This window comes from Parasteatoda tepidariorum, chromosome X1 (genome assembly GCF_043381705.1).
Source record: "Parasteatoda tepidariorum isolate YZ-2023 chromosome X1, CAS_Ptep_4.0, whole genome shotgun sequence".
In the NCBI taxonomy this organism is placed as follows: Eukaryota; Metazoa; Arthropoda; class Arachnida; order Araneae; family Theridiidae; genus Parasteatoda; species Parasteatoda tepidariorum.
The window spans coordinates 37,707,387-37,723,470 of NC_092214.1; the positions used below are offsets into that span (position 1 = coordinate 37,707,387).

Sequence of the window (16,084 nt, forward strand, 5' to 3'; positions counted from 1 at the left end):
CTGAAAAACACTTTTTTTAACAATTAGCATATTCTCCAATACTTTTTCTTATTTTTTATTCACGAATAATGACACTGTTTCTGGAAATTGCCATATGTATTTGAAGTCTACTTAAACACAAATTACGTTTATGGTGAAAGCTTGGTTCTAGGAAATCCTACAGCTATTGTATATTCTTTTATTGTTTGAAAAATTTGATGTTTCTAGTGAAACTCCACGCCTTTCACACAGATTTTTATCCTAATACCTTACACTTCAAAACTCCCGAAGACATTCGATCCACTGGACGCAATTCAAACGATTGAAATATGCCTTTTATCGCATTATTCAGTGAAAATGGTATGCAAATTTTATTTATTAATTCTGTTTTTCAGTGTGCACTGTGTCTAGTTGTACAAATGTGCAAACTAAAAATCATTAGCTTAAAATTTTTTCAGTTTTTATTTATTTACTTTATTTTTACAGAAAACTGTGTTCAACAGCTTACAAAAAGTGAGCGTAAATTTTCAATAATTGCAATAATTTTAAATTATGTGTGTCAAACTGTACTTGTAATTTTTATCGAACATTAACTTTAAAAAAAAAAATTTTTTTTTTTTTACTTTACAAAAAAAGGAAATTCTATAGCACTAAAAATAAGCGCACATCAATTTGACCTCCTCGATTGTTATCGCCGCAATATTGAAAATTATTTTTTGACACTTTCTATTCATTTTGTTTCAATTTCGATGTGTAAGTTTTTTTTCTTTATCATTTCTTAGGTATTTACATAAATAATTCAACTTAGCAAAATACTTCCAATTTTATTCTAACATTTATATCAGATTGTTCAGTAGGGACTAATCGCCTTGTTATTTCTCGTCAATATCATCAATTACCCACAAGTAGATTCATATTTACATTCTTAATAGATCGAAAATATTATGCAGTCTAGCATAGTTTTGACGAACTTTGAAATCACGAATTTTTCGATATTACTAAAATATCTGGAATCCTTTTTCATATGCTATTCTAATAGATGAATAAAAGATTGTTTTGGCCAATTCGTTACTAGCCAATCCTCGCTTTCCTGCAAATTTTTGAGGAAAAGTTTGGTATACATACGAGAAATTAATTTTTTTACTGTAGCTCAATGCAAATCGTAAATGTATAGACCAAAAAAAATGCTGTATATTTAAAATTTGAATTCTAAAGAATTATTTTACAGATTTTATTCAATTTTTATGTTATGCTGTATAAAATTATATTCTTTAAAATGGTGTGAAAATTTTTATACCTTACAATTCAAAAAAATTTTTTAGACTATCATTTAAAAAATAATAAGAAATATTTAAAAAATTGTTTCTCATTGGAATTGTCTTTGAATAAACGAATTTTACAATAGTATGCAAAAAAAATTTCAATTCACATAAAAAATTCTAGAAATATCGCGAAATACGCACAAAATAAAATTAATATTAAGGGTCCAAAATTTCGACAGCTCTACTGACCTAACTATTAGGACCATATTTTATAGATTGCGGCTATCCCCAAATTTTAAGGGTCAGGAATCCAAATCAGTCAACAACAAAAAATATGTTCATGCAGAAACGGTATGTTTTTGTGTCTGATTTCGTAGTTAAAATTATCAGCTGCACTAATTAGCATATTTCAGGTTCATTAAGTTAGAGTGCTAATAAGTGAGGAAAGATTCATTAGATCAAAAGTTATTTAGAGTCACTTTTTTCCCACTGTATGTATAAATATGTATGTGATTCCTTTTGAAGGATTTTCTGGTTTTTTATTTTTTCTGTATAGGTATTTCACGATTCATTTTTGTTAAAAATGTCAACGCAGTTATTATTTTGCAAAAATGTTATAAATACGTATTACAATTTTCAACAAACCGAAATTTCAATTTAACGTAATATCAAAGTTTGAATGTTTTTTGTTCAAATATTTTAAATTATTATATTAACTAATATTAACAGTGTTAAACGCAGAAATCGGTATTTGTGTCCCTGATATGTATATATTTTATTAATCTATAACAAAAAAAATATATCAAAATCTGTTGAATCACTAATGAAGACGGTAGGATTAAAAGCGTTCAAAATTGTTAATAAATGTGAGATTATATTTTAATGTTTCTAATAATAACCTTTTACCTCTTCACAGTTCTCTCCGGAAATCAAACTGGTTTTGATACTTATAATCTTGCTTTCCTCAATACCAATTCTATCGCATATAAAATAGACATTTTCAGTCGTCAGATTTTTAAAAGAGTTTTTGTTCGTTTTTCACCCTCATTGAAATATTACTTTTTGACCCCTAAGAAGTTTTTATTTTTATTTTACATTTGACAAAAAACTAAAAATATGTTGTAAAGAAAACTATTGTGAAATGTCTTGTAGATCGCAACTAAACATAGAAACTAAGAATACGCCTAACTGAAATTATTTATAACTTAGTGTAACTGAGAGTGTTTTCGCGAAATAGATTTAAATATAGTTTCCTTGTTTGTATTTTTTACGCTACCTGCGTAAAAAATACAAGCCTAATGGAAAAACTATGACCTTATTTTATAAACTTAAAAACCTTATTTTATAATTAAAACTGTCTTTTTTTAAGGAAATTTAAGAATTTTTATTAATTTACCGGGTTTCCAAAAATTTTTTTTTCGATGAAAATTATTTAGTAAAATTTACATCTTATTAACCAGAATTTAGAGTGGAGGATTTAATCGAAAGGTTGATTTAAAATTAAACCATTTGATCGAAATTCTTTCATAATTTTAAAATTCAACTTTCATAAAGAAATCTTTATGTATTTTTAAACTGAAATTATAATATTTTCAGGAAAACATGCAAAGCTGCTTATTAGTTCATTGCTTTTCGTTGTAAGCATCACTTTGATACGAGCAGGATCAGATTGTTTATCATTTGAAGAGGTTTATCCGTGTTTTTGCACAAACTACGAAGACAACTCAACAGTAGTCACGTGTCCAAACATCGATGATTCTTTAGAATTGTCAAAAGTAACACTTTACTATAATTTTTTTTTAAATAGTTTTGATTATCATTATTTTACAGGATGAGTTTTAAGTCTCGCATAGCAAGCATTTATAACGACCAGTAAAAGTAACAGTTTGAAATTGAGGTAAAATATAACTAAAAATAATTGAAGGGACTGAAGTAGACAAGTGGTTAGAGAATCAGACTTTGGTCCGGAGTTCGGTCTTCGACTCCACTAAAACCCACCAAATGCATGCGATAAAAGCTCTTAAAATGTGTGAAATCAAAAGTCCTGTGGTCGGTGGCTGAGCAGCGCCATGGTTACAAGGATCTGGAGAAAATTTCCTTCCCCTTTAGATATATGGCTAAATTGTGGAAGGATGGAGTGGTGCTGCCATCTATTTGTGGAATTTTAGGCTAAGACGTGCTTTTACCCTGGCGGTGCTCCTTTGTCAAACGAATAGCGCACCTTATCGACTTAATTCGTAAAAGACCAATGGCTGATGAGTTTGGCTTATTCAAGTGACATTAGAAACAGCATAATTGACTTATTGTCTTTCATTTTTAGCAGACAAACTTTGGGTGGTACAATAAATATTCGAAACGTCTTCTTTCGCGAATACCAAAACAATTCTTTTTTGCAGGCTTCTGGGGATTATTAGTTTCGGAGACATGGCGAAATACGCTAATTTATTTAACATTAAGGGGTCTAAACTTTCGATTGACCACCTGATCAAATTATTGGAATCCTATTTTCAAAATTGTTGCTACCTCCCATATTTTGAGAGTTGGGATTTTAAATCCGTTGAAGAAAAAAAAGGTATGCATATATTCAGAGAAATTGCATTTTTATGCCTGATTTCGCTACCTAATATTGTCTGCATAAATTAGAATAATTAAGGTCAAATCATCATCTCGTACAAGAACATTAAGTTCACGAGATCAAACGTTATTAAAGATGTTGAAAAAAATTATTTCTTATTTGCGCACATTATTTAACTGGCAATAATAGTGAGAAATTATTATTTTTTAAAAAAATAAATAAGATTTCCGTATCGTGATCTGCCTCAGAATAATCGCCAAGTCTTGGCAATTTCTGGGCAGCGACCCGAAAAAAAATATCACAGAAACTAGACCAACCAGAATTTTATAAACTCGTAACCACCCTTCTGGCAAACTTCTATTATTTTTTTTTAAATATATTATAACGATCGTTGTTAGCGTGACAGATAACGATACAAGAATACCTTCAATACGAAAAATAACTTTCGTTTAAAAGCCGACCAGGTGGCTGAGTTGTTAGCGTGCCTGACTGCGGAGCCGATGGTTGCGGGTTTGAATCCCGCTCAGGGCATGGATGTTTCTTTCTCTCTGTGTTCTATGTCCTTTCTCCTTTGTGTGAATGTGACGCTCCCTATAAACGCGTTTGTGGTTGTGTGACGTGGGTGTCGCTGCTCCGCCACAGGTGCCCACTGGGTAACGAGAAGAGAGTAGCAGTTCTGGCACTAAAAGGCCAATGGGACAATACATCCCAAGAGCCCGCCATGTGAGAAAAAGAAAACTTTCGTTTAAAAAGTCCTCAAAATTCTCATGTTTCGGAAATTTCATCGCATCCCTCCTCAAAAAAACCCTGTTCAAACCTTAGAGGAACGATTACTCTAAGGTACTCCTATTACTTAAGATTTAAACCAGATTTCTTTCAACCTCTTTCAACACTACATAAAAACACGACTATCAAAATAACAGAAAATTTGCTGTTCCTGTCAAAATAATAGATGTAGCCACATAAGAACAAACGTTTCACAAACGAAGTCTCTCAACACTAGATTATCGATACCAATTAAACATTCGAAAAATCAACACTGTCATGTATAGCAGTGGTTCTCAAACCGATTTACTAGAAGGACAAGTAAAAATATTTCAGTTTTATTACGGACCGGTAAAGTTAGTATATAATTTGGACTATTGGTAACCGGTAAAGTAAGTACATAATTTTAACCTTGACAAATTGTGAAACTTAACCAATTTTTTGAACAGTTTATTTCTGGTATTTCAAATTCTCTCTACGATTAAAAATATTTTTAAGTCTAAGCCTATTTTAATATAGATATTTACATTAATTTCACTTCAAATATCAATCCGCAGACCGGTGGTTGAGAAACAGTGATCTATAGGGAGGAAATCGAATAATTTTCGCTGAAATACGGAATATTAAGTTTTGTTATACAAGACTTTAAACTTAGTCAAACTATAAATATAAAATACATGCTAAGAGATGTTTACTTTTCTAATTTGTAGAGTAAAATGAGTTAAAATTCGGACTATTAAATCCAATGATGTTTGAGTGTCAATCTGGGAGAATAAATATTTTAGCCGCTAATAAGAAAAATTGAACTTTTGTCTTAATGTATTCATGAATAAAAAATATTTTTATTTTGCCCCAGTCATCAACTAAAATATTTTTATTTTGCCCCAGTCATCAACTAAAATATTTTTATCTTGCCCCAGTCATCAACTAAAATATTTTTATTTTGCCCCAGTCATCAACTAAAATATTTTTTTTTGCCCCAGTCATCAACTAAAATATTTTTATTTTGCCCTAGTCATCAACTAAAACATTAATATTGTGCTAGTTGTCACACTTCTCTATTTGGAAGATAGTATTATAATGATGAAATTTGGTGTGGTCGGAGTGGTATAATATAATTGACTAATTGAAGATTGTGATGAAATCAGGATCTTGAAAATGACAGTCGATGATAAAAAACTGGATCATAATAAAACTGTTATTTGAGTAGTATTTTTTTAGAGCTCTAGATACAAAAATTGATGTATATTTTTATACAATTGAAGTGACATAATAAATTTTTCTTTTCAAAATAATATCAATAAGGACAGACCAAGGGAGATCCCCATGACCAGCCTATTCAAAAGTCAAATTAAAAATTGCTTGAATTGTTCCCAACAGACAGGAGCATGGGAAAAAACCCATAGTTTGTGATTTATCTGTAAATAAAATAACAAAGCTAACTCCTCGTAATTAATATTAAATTTTGAAATAATTTGAATATAGCTTAATCGCCAATACAAGACCGTAAGAATTAATATAACCCTGCAACTGAAGCATTTTTGTGGTAAGAGAAATAAGGAGTTATGGGTTTTGATGTACCATTTAGTCAAGATAGTGATTTCATTAGTTTTACATTTGTCTTGAATTAAAAAGTTAGCTGTCACATTGCCTATTATGGCATCACAAGTATAAGAACAGAAACGATTTTATTTCTGCTTTACCTCAGTCAAGGAAAACATTTTGCACACAATTAGAAAATTTGTTTATCCAAAGATAACTAAGTCATCTTTTGAAAGGAGTTAATATTTATTATTTTATTTAATAATAATAAAAAAATTTTGAATTGTAAGGTATGTAATTTTTTATATTATTTTTAAGAATGTAATTTTATGAATGTATGTAATTTTATGAATAATTTATTAATGAATGTCAAAATACAAAATTTGAACGAAATAGATCGAATAGTTTCTGAGGAATCTAATTTAAAAATAAAAAAAATTCAATTCAATTTCTCAGGAACTATTCGGCCGATTTCGTTCAAATTTTGTGTTTTGTTACGTAAAATCACATTCCTTAACATGATGTAAGGAATTTAATGTCTCACAATTCAAAATTTTTTCGACTATTATTAAATAAAATGATAAAAAAGTAATATATAACAACCAAAAATTATTTTTTGCAAGGAATTATCTTTGGATAAACGAATTTTATAATAGTGTGCAAAATTTTTGAATTCGCTTAGAAAGTTCGAGATATAGCGAATTACGTAAAAAGCAAAATTAACTGTAAAGGGTCCAAATTTTACTACCCCCTATATTTTGGGAGTCAGAAGTCCAAATCCCTCTAAAAAAAACGGTATGTTTAGAGGTAGTATGTACAAAATGGTAAAGGTATGCTAAGAAAGTTTTTCTGTCCGAATTCGTATCATAAAATAGTAGTAGTAGTTCATTTACGTCACACTAGAGCTGCACAATGGGCTATTGGCGACGGTCTCGGAAACATCCCTGAGGATGATCCGAAGACATGCTATCATAATTTTTGATCCTCTGCAGAGGGGATGGCACCCCCGCTTCGGTAGCCAGACGACCTGCACGCGAAGTCGAGCACTTTACGGTAGAACAGTTTAAAGAGGATCAATACCGCACACCCTCGGTCCCTACGCAGACTGGTCCAAGTGATCACCCACCCGCACACTGACCGCAGCCAGTGATGCTTGACTTCGGCTGGGAACCGTGTCTTAACGATCAGTCCTCTGCGGGACTAACATAAAATAGCGTCTGCTCTAAGTAATTAGTATATTAGAGGACCCCCCCTCGAATCATTAAGATTGAGTCCCAGAACGTGAAGATCAGATTATTAGATCAAAAGTTATTCAGGGTGGACCTTTTTTGCGCACTGTACAATCAACTAATAAACAAAATTACAATNGCAGACTGATCCAAGTGGTCACCCACCCGCACACTGACCGCAGCCAGTGATGCTTGACTTCGGTGATCTGTTGGGAACCATGTCTTAACGATCAGTCCTCTGCGGGACTAACATAAAATAGCGTCTGCTCTAAGTAATTAGTATATTTGAGGACACCCCCTCGAATCATTAAGGAGGAGTCCCAGAACGTGAAGATCAGATTATTAGATCAAAAGTTATTCTGGGTGGACCTTTTTGCGCACTGTACAATCAACTAATAAACCAAATTACAATGTCTTCTATTGCTAATTTTTAAATCCTAATGCTGTGGGTGACAAAAAAAATTAATGAGCAAATTTAAATTTCTAATTATATATATATATATATATATATATATACTTATATTGAATATCCTATACAATGGGTGTATTTTTCAGGTTACTCAAAGTTTAAAAAGTCTTCTAATTGATCGTTTTGTGTTGCTAAATGTTTTTCTGGAAGAAAAAGATGAAGTTATACCATTATTAAAAGACCAGAAGTTCAAAATCACATCTCGTGGAATGTTCCCTAAAAAATGGTTATCAGAACTACGAGTTAGAAACATCGAAATACAAAATGGTAATTTAAATGGTTATTTTTTAGTGGAAGACGCTTTAGAAGGCCAAGCAGATTTCTTAACTAGTGTTATTGTCAAGAGTTCAAACCTAAGGTGAGATTAAACTATAAAAAGTAAAGTTTCAAAATTTATGACATTAAATATACAAGCTATAAAGTGTGTAATGTCTTTCTATATTTCTATAACAGGTACAGATTGCAAAATAAAAAACGTAACACCCAGAATAACTTTTGATCTAATGCTCGAATTTTCAGATCATTAATCTTAATGGTTTAATATATCGTCTGCTCAAATTAAAAAGCTTATTTAATGTGAGACCCTCAATTGTTAGAGCCTTAGAACGTGGAATCCGGTCATTAGATCAAAAGTTATTCAGTGTGTTCCGTTTTATATACTGCGCACTGTACAACAGTCCAGAATAATTATCAGAACACTATTACTTTTGATCCAAAGATCGTATTTTCGCGTACTGTATTATGCCTTTTTAAATGTTACAGGGGATAGAAGAAAAAAAAATCCACACATAATCGTACTTTCTCTGAACTTATACTCTTTTTCTGTTCTCAAAACGTATAGGGAAATTATAATCCTGAAAATATTGTCCCAGTAGTTTAAAAAAATTGTCTGAAGTTAGAGACTTTTAATCGCATTAACTTAGCACGTTTTTCACTATTTCTCTGAACCTATTTATACGAATTAAGAAAAAAATTGCATACAGTTAGAAACTTATTTAGTCAAACAAGGTTCTATGCAAAAAAAAAAAATTATTACTTATTAATTTCATTATAGGATTATTTTTTTTTTGTTGATTCTCAAGCAGACACATTTTTACATTATTGACAAGTAATTTTAAATAAAAATTTTTGAACGTACTCTGCAATTTTTTAAATTAAAAAAATTTCGTATTTTAAAGATTTTATTTCTCGGGAGCTATATGAACAATTCTGTTTAAATTTTGAATTTTTGTCTCTTAAAACTTCGTGTGCTTTACATTTTAAAATTTTTTCCAACATTTTAATTTATAATCTCAAAAGAAATAATTTAACTAAGTTACTTCTGCTTCGAAATATCTTTGCAAAACGTAAGTAATAGATTAAAAATAATTAATATTACTATATATTAATTATTGTGCAAAAAATAATTTATATTAATGTATATCTATAATATTTATTGCGCAAATAATAGGCATATTATTTAAAAATTTCAGAGATAAGGAGAGTTTTACAAAAATGAAATAAAGGGGCTTAAAAATTCCGACTGCTCTTCAGACTTAACTATAAAGGTCTAATTTCCTGTATTTGGGATAGGTGGTCAAAAAACTAAATCCGGTGAAAACAAATTAGATCACTCAGAGAAAGTACATTTTTGTGTCTGATATTGTAACATAAAATATCTAATAAGCAGATTTTAAGTCTATTTTCTTAAACAATTAAAATTGCACTCCAGTACATGAAAATCCGATTATTAAATCAACAAAAGTTATTAAGAGTGATTTTTTTTAAACAAACTAAACATTCCATGATTTTTTTTTTGTAGTTTTCTTCATTGTTAAAACTAAATACTTCCTTCCTGAACCGTTACATCACGTTTCTCATTATGTTTATTTTTTTAGGTTCATTTTTGTTACCGTTGCTCGGTGTTGTGAACTTAAGTTTTACGACTGAAATTTACTACTCATTTGCTTTTTAATGTGCTTACAAATAAGGTTATCCAAACCTACAACCGCGAAATGGGAAAATAACCACCATTTCGTGCAAACAATGTGTTTTCAATCTTTATAAAACATTGAAAACATTAAATATACATTGTACGAGTGAGCAATTTAGACGAAACTTATATATTAACTCCAATGTTACTAAACCCATATTTTTAAGGGTTTTGTAAGTTTATGCATCTAATAGATAGTCAGTTAATTCTAATGCCAGTAATTATATATCTGGTACAAATGTTTAGTAAAATTAACTAATTCAAAAAAATTGTGTAAGCATCCCAAACTAAAAGTTATTGTTTCAAGATTCATAAAATTTGAGTGTATTGTTTTGTTAAATATACATATTTTTTTAAAAAATCTTACGATTTTTAAATATATATATAATCCAATCAAAGTATGAAAATAGAATTAAGCAAAAGTTAAGAACAAAATGTAATTTATAAACAATAAGTCAAAATGAAAAAGCGCTAGAAAACAGCTAAAACCAAAATTGTCTTAATTAAACAATAATAACATGTGCATCTTCAAATTTCGTTTTGGTTCTATTTAAATTCTCACTTCTTTTAATATATATATATATCATAGTGATAATAATTAATCACTATAATATATATATATAAACAAACATGATAGTTTTATTGTAACATTTCTGCAGAATTTTTACTTTTGTGTTACTTTTAAACGGGAAAAAGTTACCTTTGAAGCTCACGCATACCTCATATAATTATAAATTTTTTTTATTTATACATGGAGGAAAATGTACACTTAGATTTTTTTTTCCTCGGATCTAATACAAATTGTGTAGAACTAATTCTGAAAGATTTCCACAAAGCAATATAAATATGTATTTGCTTCTTTCTAGCTAAAGTCCGTGAAAGAGTTATTTGTTTATTTGATAGCGAGGGTTGACAGACCATTAAATAGAAGGAATATAACTCTGTATTTATCACATTGTTTTCTAGTGAAATGTAGAATTTACGGATTTGTGCATTTAAGGAATAAATAGATGTCTTTTGTTCGGGAAATAAGATAAAATATAGTTTATTGACTTCTTGACATTTTAGGAGTAAAAAAAAATCTTTTCTCCATACTTTTTTATTTACTGGTTTTTTAAATGAAATATCTTTTCTCATATATTTATTGATAGATTTGATTTGTTTATTTCTTAAATATGGAATATCAAAGAAAATAGAAAAATATTTTGACAATTTCAATATTAGTGCTCATATATAATAAACTGTCTGGATTTGTTCTGGAAAACAATATATTTTTAAAGGCTTTTTTAAAATTCCCTTCGTCCAAATGAAAAAAATTATAAAAATTTTTTATTTAAATAATTTTTTTTTAAAAAATGAGTTTATTTAAAAAAACTTTTAGTGTGTTTCCGTTTTTCTATTACATGACGAGAACTACTACTTCAAGAAAACAATTAGAATGGTTAACATGTATAACAACAATTAAATGTAAAGATGATCATGTTCCGAATTAACAAATTTATCAACGAGCTTTTTTAGTTATTTTGTACTTACAACCTCATCTAGAAATGAAAATTTTCTCTTATAACACCGATTAAAATTCTTTTTTTTTATAATCTGACAGTCACTAAAATAATCGACGATTAATAACAAAAGATTTGATGTAATTAAAATAATACGATATTATTAGTGTGTTCTGCGATAATATTACGATATGACACGATAACTATACGATACCAAGCCGCTTTTTCTAAATAGTCTCTATCCTTCAATTTCGACAGTGTGTAACAGTACTGCATAGCATTGTTGGTTCCAACCTCCAAAAAGTTCAGCATCCGCTAGCAACGAAACTCCGGGACATTAATTCACGAACCAGCAGCGTTTAACGACACGTTTACTTTTTTTTCTGTGATTTGTAACTTCTTAGTTGTAACTGGTCGCAGTTATGCTTTTATTTATTTTAAAATCTGTTACCTGAACTAAAAAAGAAAAAAAAAATCAAGAATCAAGACTTCTTTTATTTAAGAAAAAGCGAAACAGGAAAGCTTGTCGTTAAACGCTACTGGATTGGCCCTACGAGACCAGACTGAGAGGTTCTTCGCTTTGCGCATGCACTGCAACAATATCTTTTTCTTGATCATGGTCAAACAAAACCCAATGGTGTCTTACACCTTCAATCGCTGTCTTGTCTACCACATTGTTGTTCGATTTTCTGGGAAAAACTAACGGAGAAACCTATTTTCGGACTCACTCTCGTTGTGTAGGATAATTAATAACATATTGATTACTTTTCGAATATTTAAATACAAAATTGAAATTAATCATATTTGTTTTTTTCATTGTGTTTTAGTGGTCGTTTGTGCTCTGGTTGTCTTCCTAAGTCTGGAACAATATCTACATCTACAATAGAACTACGACGAACACCGCTTTTAAAACTAATAGATTTTTCTTACAATAATATCGATCTAGCAGAGAGTGCTTCGTTTCCAGCAACGTTAAGAAGTCTGGATACTTTAATTTTATCAAATAATCAAATTAATAAAATACAAGATTACGCGTTTTCAAATCTTCCTCAATTACAGCGAGTGGATCTTTCCAAAAATGTTTTAACTACAATAAGCAGAAAGATTTTCATAATGGCTGATTCTAAGCTGGAAATCCTGGATTTAAGGTTTGTAAGCATACAATTAACTTAAATAAAACATTGCTTAAATATGTTAAAAATATTACGATTTATTAGGTATACCTTTTAATTTCCAAGTTTTTTTATCATTTTACAAATTTTTATGAGCATTTAGATTTTGCCATGAGAGAAAATTATTTTCTTAAATTGAAATAGGCTAAAATTATGATAAAAATCGAATGATTGATTATTGGACCAGATTTGAATAACTATAATTAATACCAAGACTAGAAGTTCCCACAGTGCATACCATGGCACCCTGGAGTGCGGCGAAAAATCATCTATGACTTCAAGTTTATTATTTTCTTAATGACAATTATTTTCTATCGGAAAGGTATAAGTTTCAAGGTAGAAGATTGAGTTTCAGTAAAATATGAGTGTCCCATCCTAAGTAAAACAAGCTAAAAGTATTTTTATTCCCTTTTCTACTTCAAGGTAAAGACTGGTTTTTAGCAGTTATAGTTATAAAGGACAAAACTGCTCAGTAATAAACATTGAAAAAGAAATGCGTTAAGTCAAAGATAACGACACTTTACTTACCTGTCCACTGGAACTCCATTAATATTAATGTTCAATCAGTTACAAAATACAACCAAAGAGCAGAAAATTAAAAGGCACCACTTCCCCTTTAAAAACGTATGTAAAATTTAAAACGAGCTAGCCTTCGAATAATGATGCTGCTATCTAGTGACAATGATAAGAATTCAATTTTTTCATAGTTCCTTTCAAGAAAAAAATATACAAAACTCGCTTTTCATGCTATTCACGAGTCATTAAAATAGTTTTTACTTTTTTTCATGTAAGAAGGGAGGAAAGAGAGACAACTATATAAAAAAAAGAAAATTTTATTGTATAGAAAATCTATGTCTTTGATTTCTTCAATGAGTTAAAAACTTCATGGAACTATTAAATATAGTAATTGGTTCAGTCATATAGTGATGCTTATAGAAAGTAAATGTTTATCATTTGCTTTCATTACAAAAAATAAAACTTATTTTATTATTTTCAGAAAATGCACACTTTTTAAAATATATATAAGAGTATTCATAATTCAATTGAAATTAAGCAGTTAAGAGTCTTTAATTGCTTTGATAAGATTGGGAAAATGTAAAAACTGTCGTTTTGCTAGGCGAAAAGACCCGGATGTGTAACAATGGCGCATCGCTTTTTTTTTTCTTTTTTTTTTATAGCTATTTTGGCTGGAGTCGTTTATCTTGTATAATATATCTCTGGATACAACCAATAGAAATACGTTTAGATTGGGATAAGAATACTAATCGTCCAATAGAAAAAAGTGCAAACGGAAATTGATTAAATGATAGTGGATCACTGATCTAGTTCATCTTCTGACTTGGAAATCTATATTCCGTGATTTGAAATTTTATTTAATAAGAAGCAAGCTCATCCACTGCACAAAAACTCACAATACTTTCGTGTGGGGATTGTAATATTTCTTTATTTTCTCTTATATTGCTATAATTTATATTACATATGATTAAATATAACACCTTCTTATAAGATAATTAAAAATATAATACTTGAATGGATTCTTAGTATGAGTTATATTATCAATGTTTTTATTCTTACCCCTTTCATAGCTAGCGTTTCTTAGTCTTATAAAATTATTATTCGCCATCTTATTATTCGTAGTACTTATATCTTCATTGTATGCATAAAGTAAATACTTTTCCGCAGACAATCTTTATGTAGCTGGGGTGCCGTGAAACTATTTCAAATCTCGTAAGAGTGCCACAACCAGAAAAAGTTTGGGTGCCACTGGCTCAAAACATCTTTCTAATTTTAGAACTACCCTGATACTTTTTAAATGGCAAAATATAAGTCCTTCAATAGGAAAAAAATATTTTTTTTTCGTGACATTTCATTTTCTTTCTGATTTTGTTATTAAATTATCAACTGGAAAAAAATTATTAGCATAATTTACAGGGACATCTTGAACTAAGAAAACTTTAATTTAATACTGCATAAAAACCCGCTCTATAAAAGTTACGCAAAGTTTACCCTATTTTTACTATGCTATCTTTATTTTAGTTTGGATCTGTAGCACATAAAGCTTGTGTCTGAGAAACTTCTTACGTTAATTTTTTAAAACACACTTTTAAAAAGAAGCTCTCTTTTTGCATAATGTTCGAAGAATTCTGATTTCTTCTTTATTGCTTTTATTATCAATATTATTTTTCATGCAGTTCAAAAATTTATCTAATGATATATTTTGTCATAAAATGCTGTATCATTTGATTCGGTTAAATTTTTTTTGTTCAATGGAATAATTAATTTTTTTAGCTTTAACTCCATAAGTTCGCTTCCAGCGGATTTCTTCCAAGGAATGAATGCCTTAAAAGAAGTTAGACTTAATGACAATCTCTTAGAGACTTTACCATCATCTACATGGTCTAAAATACCATTGTCTGTAGAAAGAGTCGACCTTGGAGGTAAGAATAAAAAATCCTTAACTTAATTTTTCGAAAAAAATTAAAATTCAACATGCTTGTCATAAACTGGATGCATTTTGTATAGATTTTGATAGTCGCCTAGTTGGTATGGTGGGCAGAGTCTTCAAAAACCACAGACCTGGTCAGAGTAAGATTCCCCATGCTAAAGACTGAATGCTTAATGGGATTGCACTTTCTAAGATTATGTCTTGTGATGTAATGTCTGTAATTCTAAAATTGGAAAGTCTAAAATTGACTGTAATGTAATGTCCCAACGATTTCAGAGTATGCAACGTTCATTACGGTTAGTCGGCTGGGGAGCATGATGCGGAGGCCGGGTTGTTACTGCTATCATTTGTTCTGCGTTCGAAATTGTGATAGAGATGTGTGCGCACGCCCCAGTATTGTCTTCACATTATTAAGAATGAATCAAATACTGTCGCCAAGAGTAGATTCAGTGCTAACCAACTCAAAACCAAAGTATATATTTAAAATCTTAGTCAAAAATAGGCTTAAGGTTTTTTTTTTTTTTTTACTATTAAAAAGTTTATGTCTCTGAAGAAAAATTACATTATTTAAAATAGTAAAATAGCAAAGTTGAAAGAAATTTTCCGTTTTAAACAACTTATCTTTCAGTATTGAGATTAATTTTCATGCAATAAATTGATAAAAAGTACTTCACTGTTGTTTTTTTATTGTACATTGTCAATAAAAATCATAAATCGCATATTAGGACCAACTGGAAAATTTTTATCTTTGTTTCCATTGCATAGAACGCTGTTTTGATTATAATTAAATCCATTAGAGAATGAAATTTAATTTATGCAATTTTAAACAATTATTTATTTTTATTTTTTTCTGTTTCAGGAAACTTTTTGGTTTGCAACTGCTCTATGAGTTGGATAACTAGACAAAACCTCTATGTAAATATGGAATTCCTAGCGAGTTGTGTATATCCAAAAATAGTTGAATTTCAACAGTTAACTCCTTCGTTAATATCTTTTACAAATTGCAATGTAAGGGTGTGAAATAAAGCTATCAATGTCCTTTTACTGCCAATAAATATTAAAAGCTATTTTGCATAGTTGGTGCTGCAATATTATCTAAAGTTGAGTGAAAAGAAATTTATAAAAAATGATGTCTGATGAAATTGAAAAAATAATTACAAATGGTGATGAG

General features: G+C 29.6%; 1 protein-coding gene across 1 annotated transcript; it reads left to right on the forward strand.

Annotated features, from left to right (window-relative positions):
- Positions 1 to 206: 206 nt before the first annotated feature.
- LOC107455089 (peroxidasin) lies at positions 207 to 15,989 on the forward strand. The gene is made up of 6 exons (XM_016072528.3): positions 207 to 339; positions 2,838 to 3,016; positions 7,908 to 8,179; positions 12,123 to 12,443; positions 14,757 to 14,905; positions 15,773 to 15,989. Exons 1-6 carry the CDS (start codon positions 309 to 311, stop codon positions 15,931 to 15,933), a joined length of 1,113 nt encoding a protein of 370 aa, XP_015928014.2. The 5' UTR covers positions 207 to 308; the 3' UTR covers positions 15,934 to 15,989.
- The last annotated feature ends 95 nt before the right edge of the window (positions 15,990 to 16,084 follow it).

Coding starts and splice junctions, on each gene's coding strand:
- LOC107455089 (XM_016072528.3), top strand. CDS start 309: ATGCCTTTTATCGCATTATTCAGTGAAAATG. Junction 340..2,837: donor CGCATTATTCAGTGAAAATG/GTATGCAAATTT, acceptor TAATATTTTCAG/GAAAACATGCAAAGCTGCTT. Junction 14,906..15,772: donor AGAAAGAGTCGACCTTGGAG/GTAAGAATAAAA, acceptor TTTCTGTTTCAG/GAAACTTTTTGGTTTGCAAC.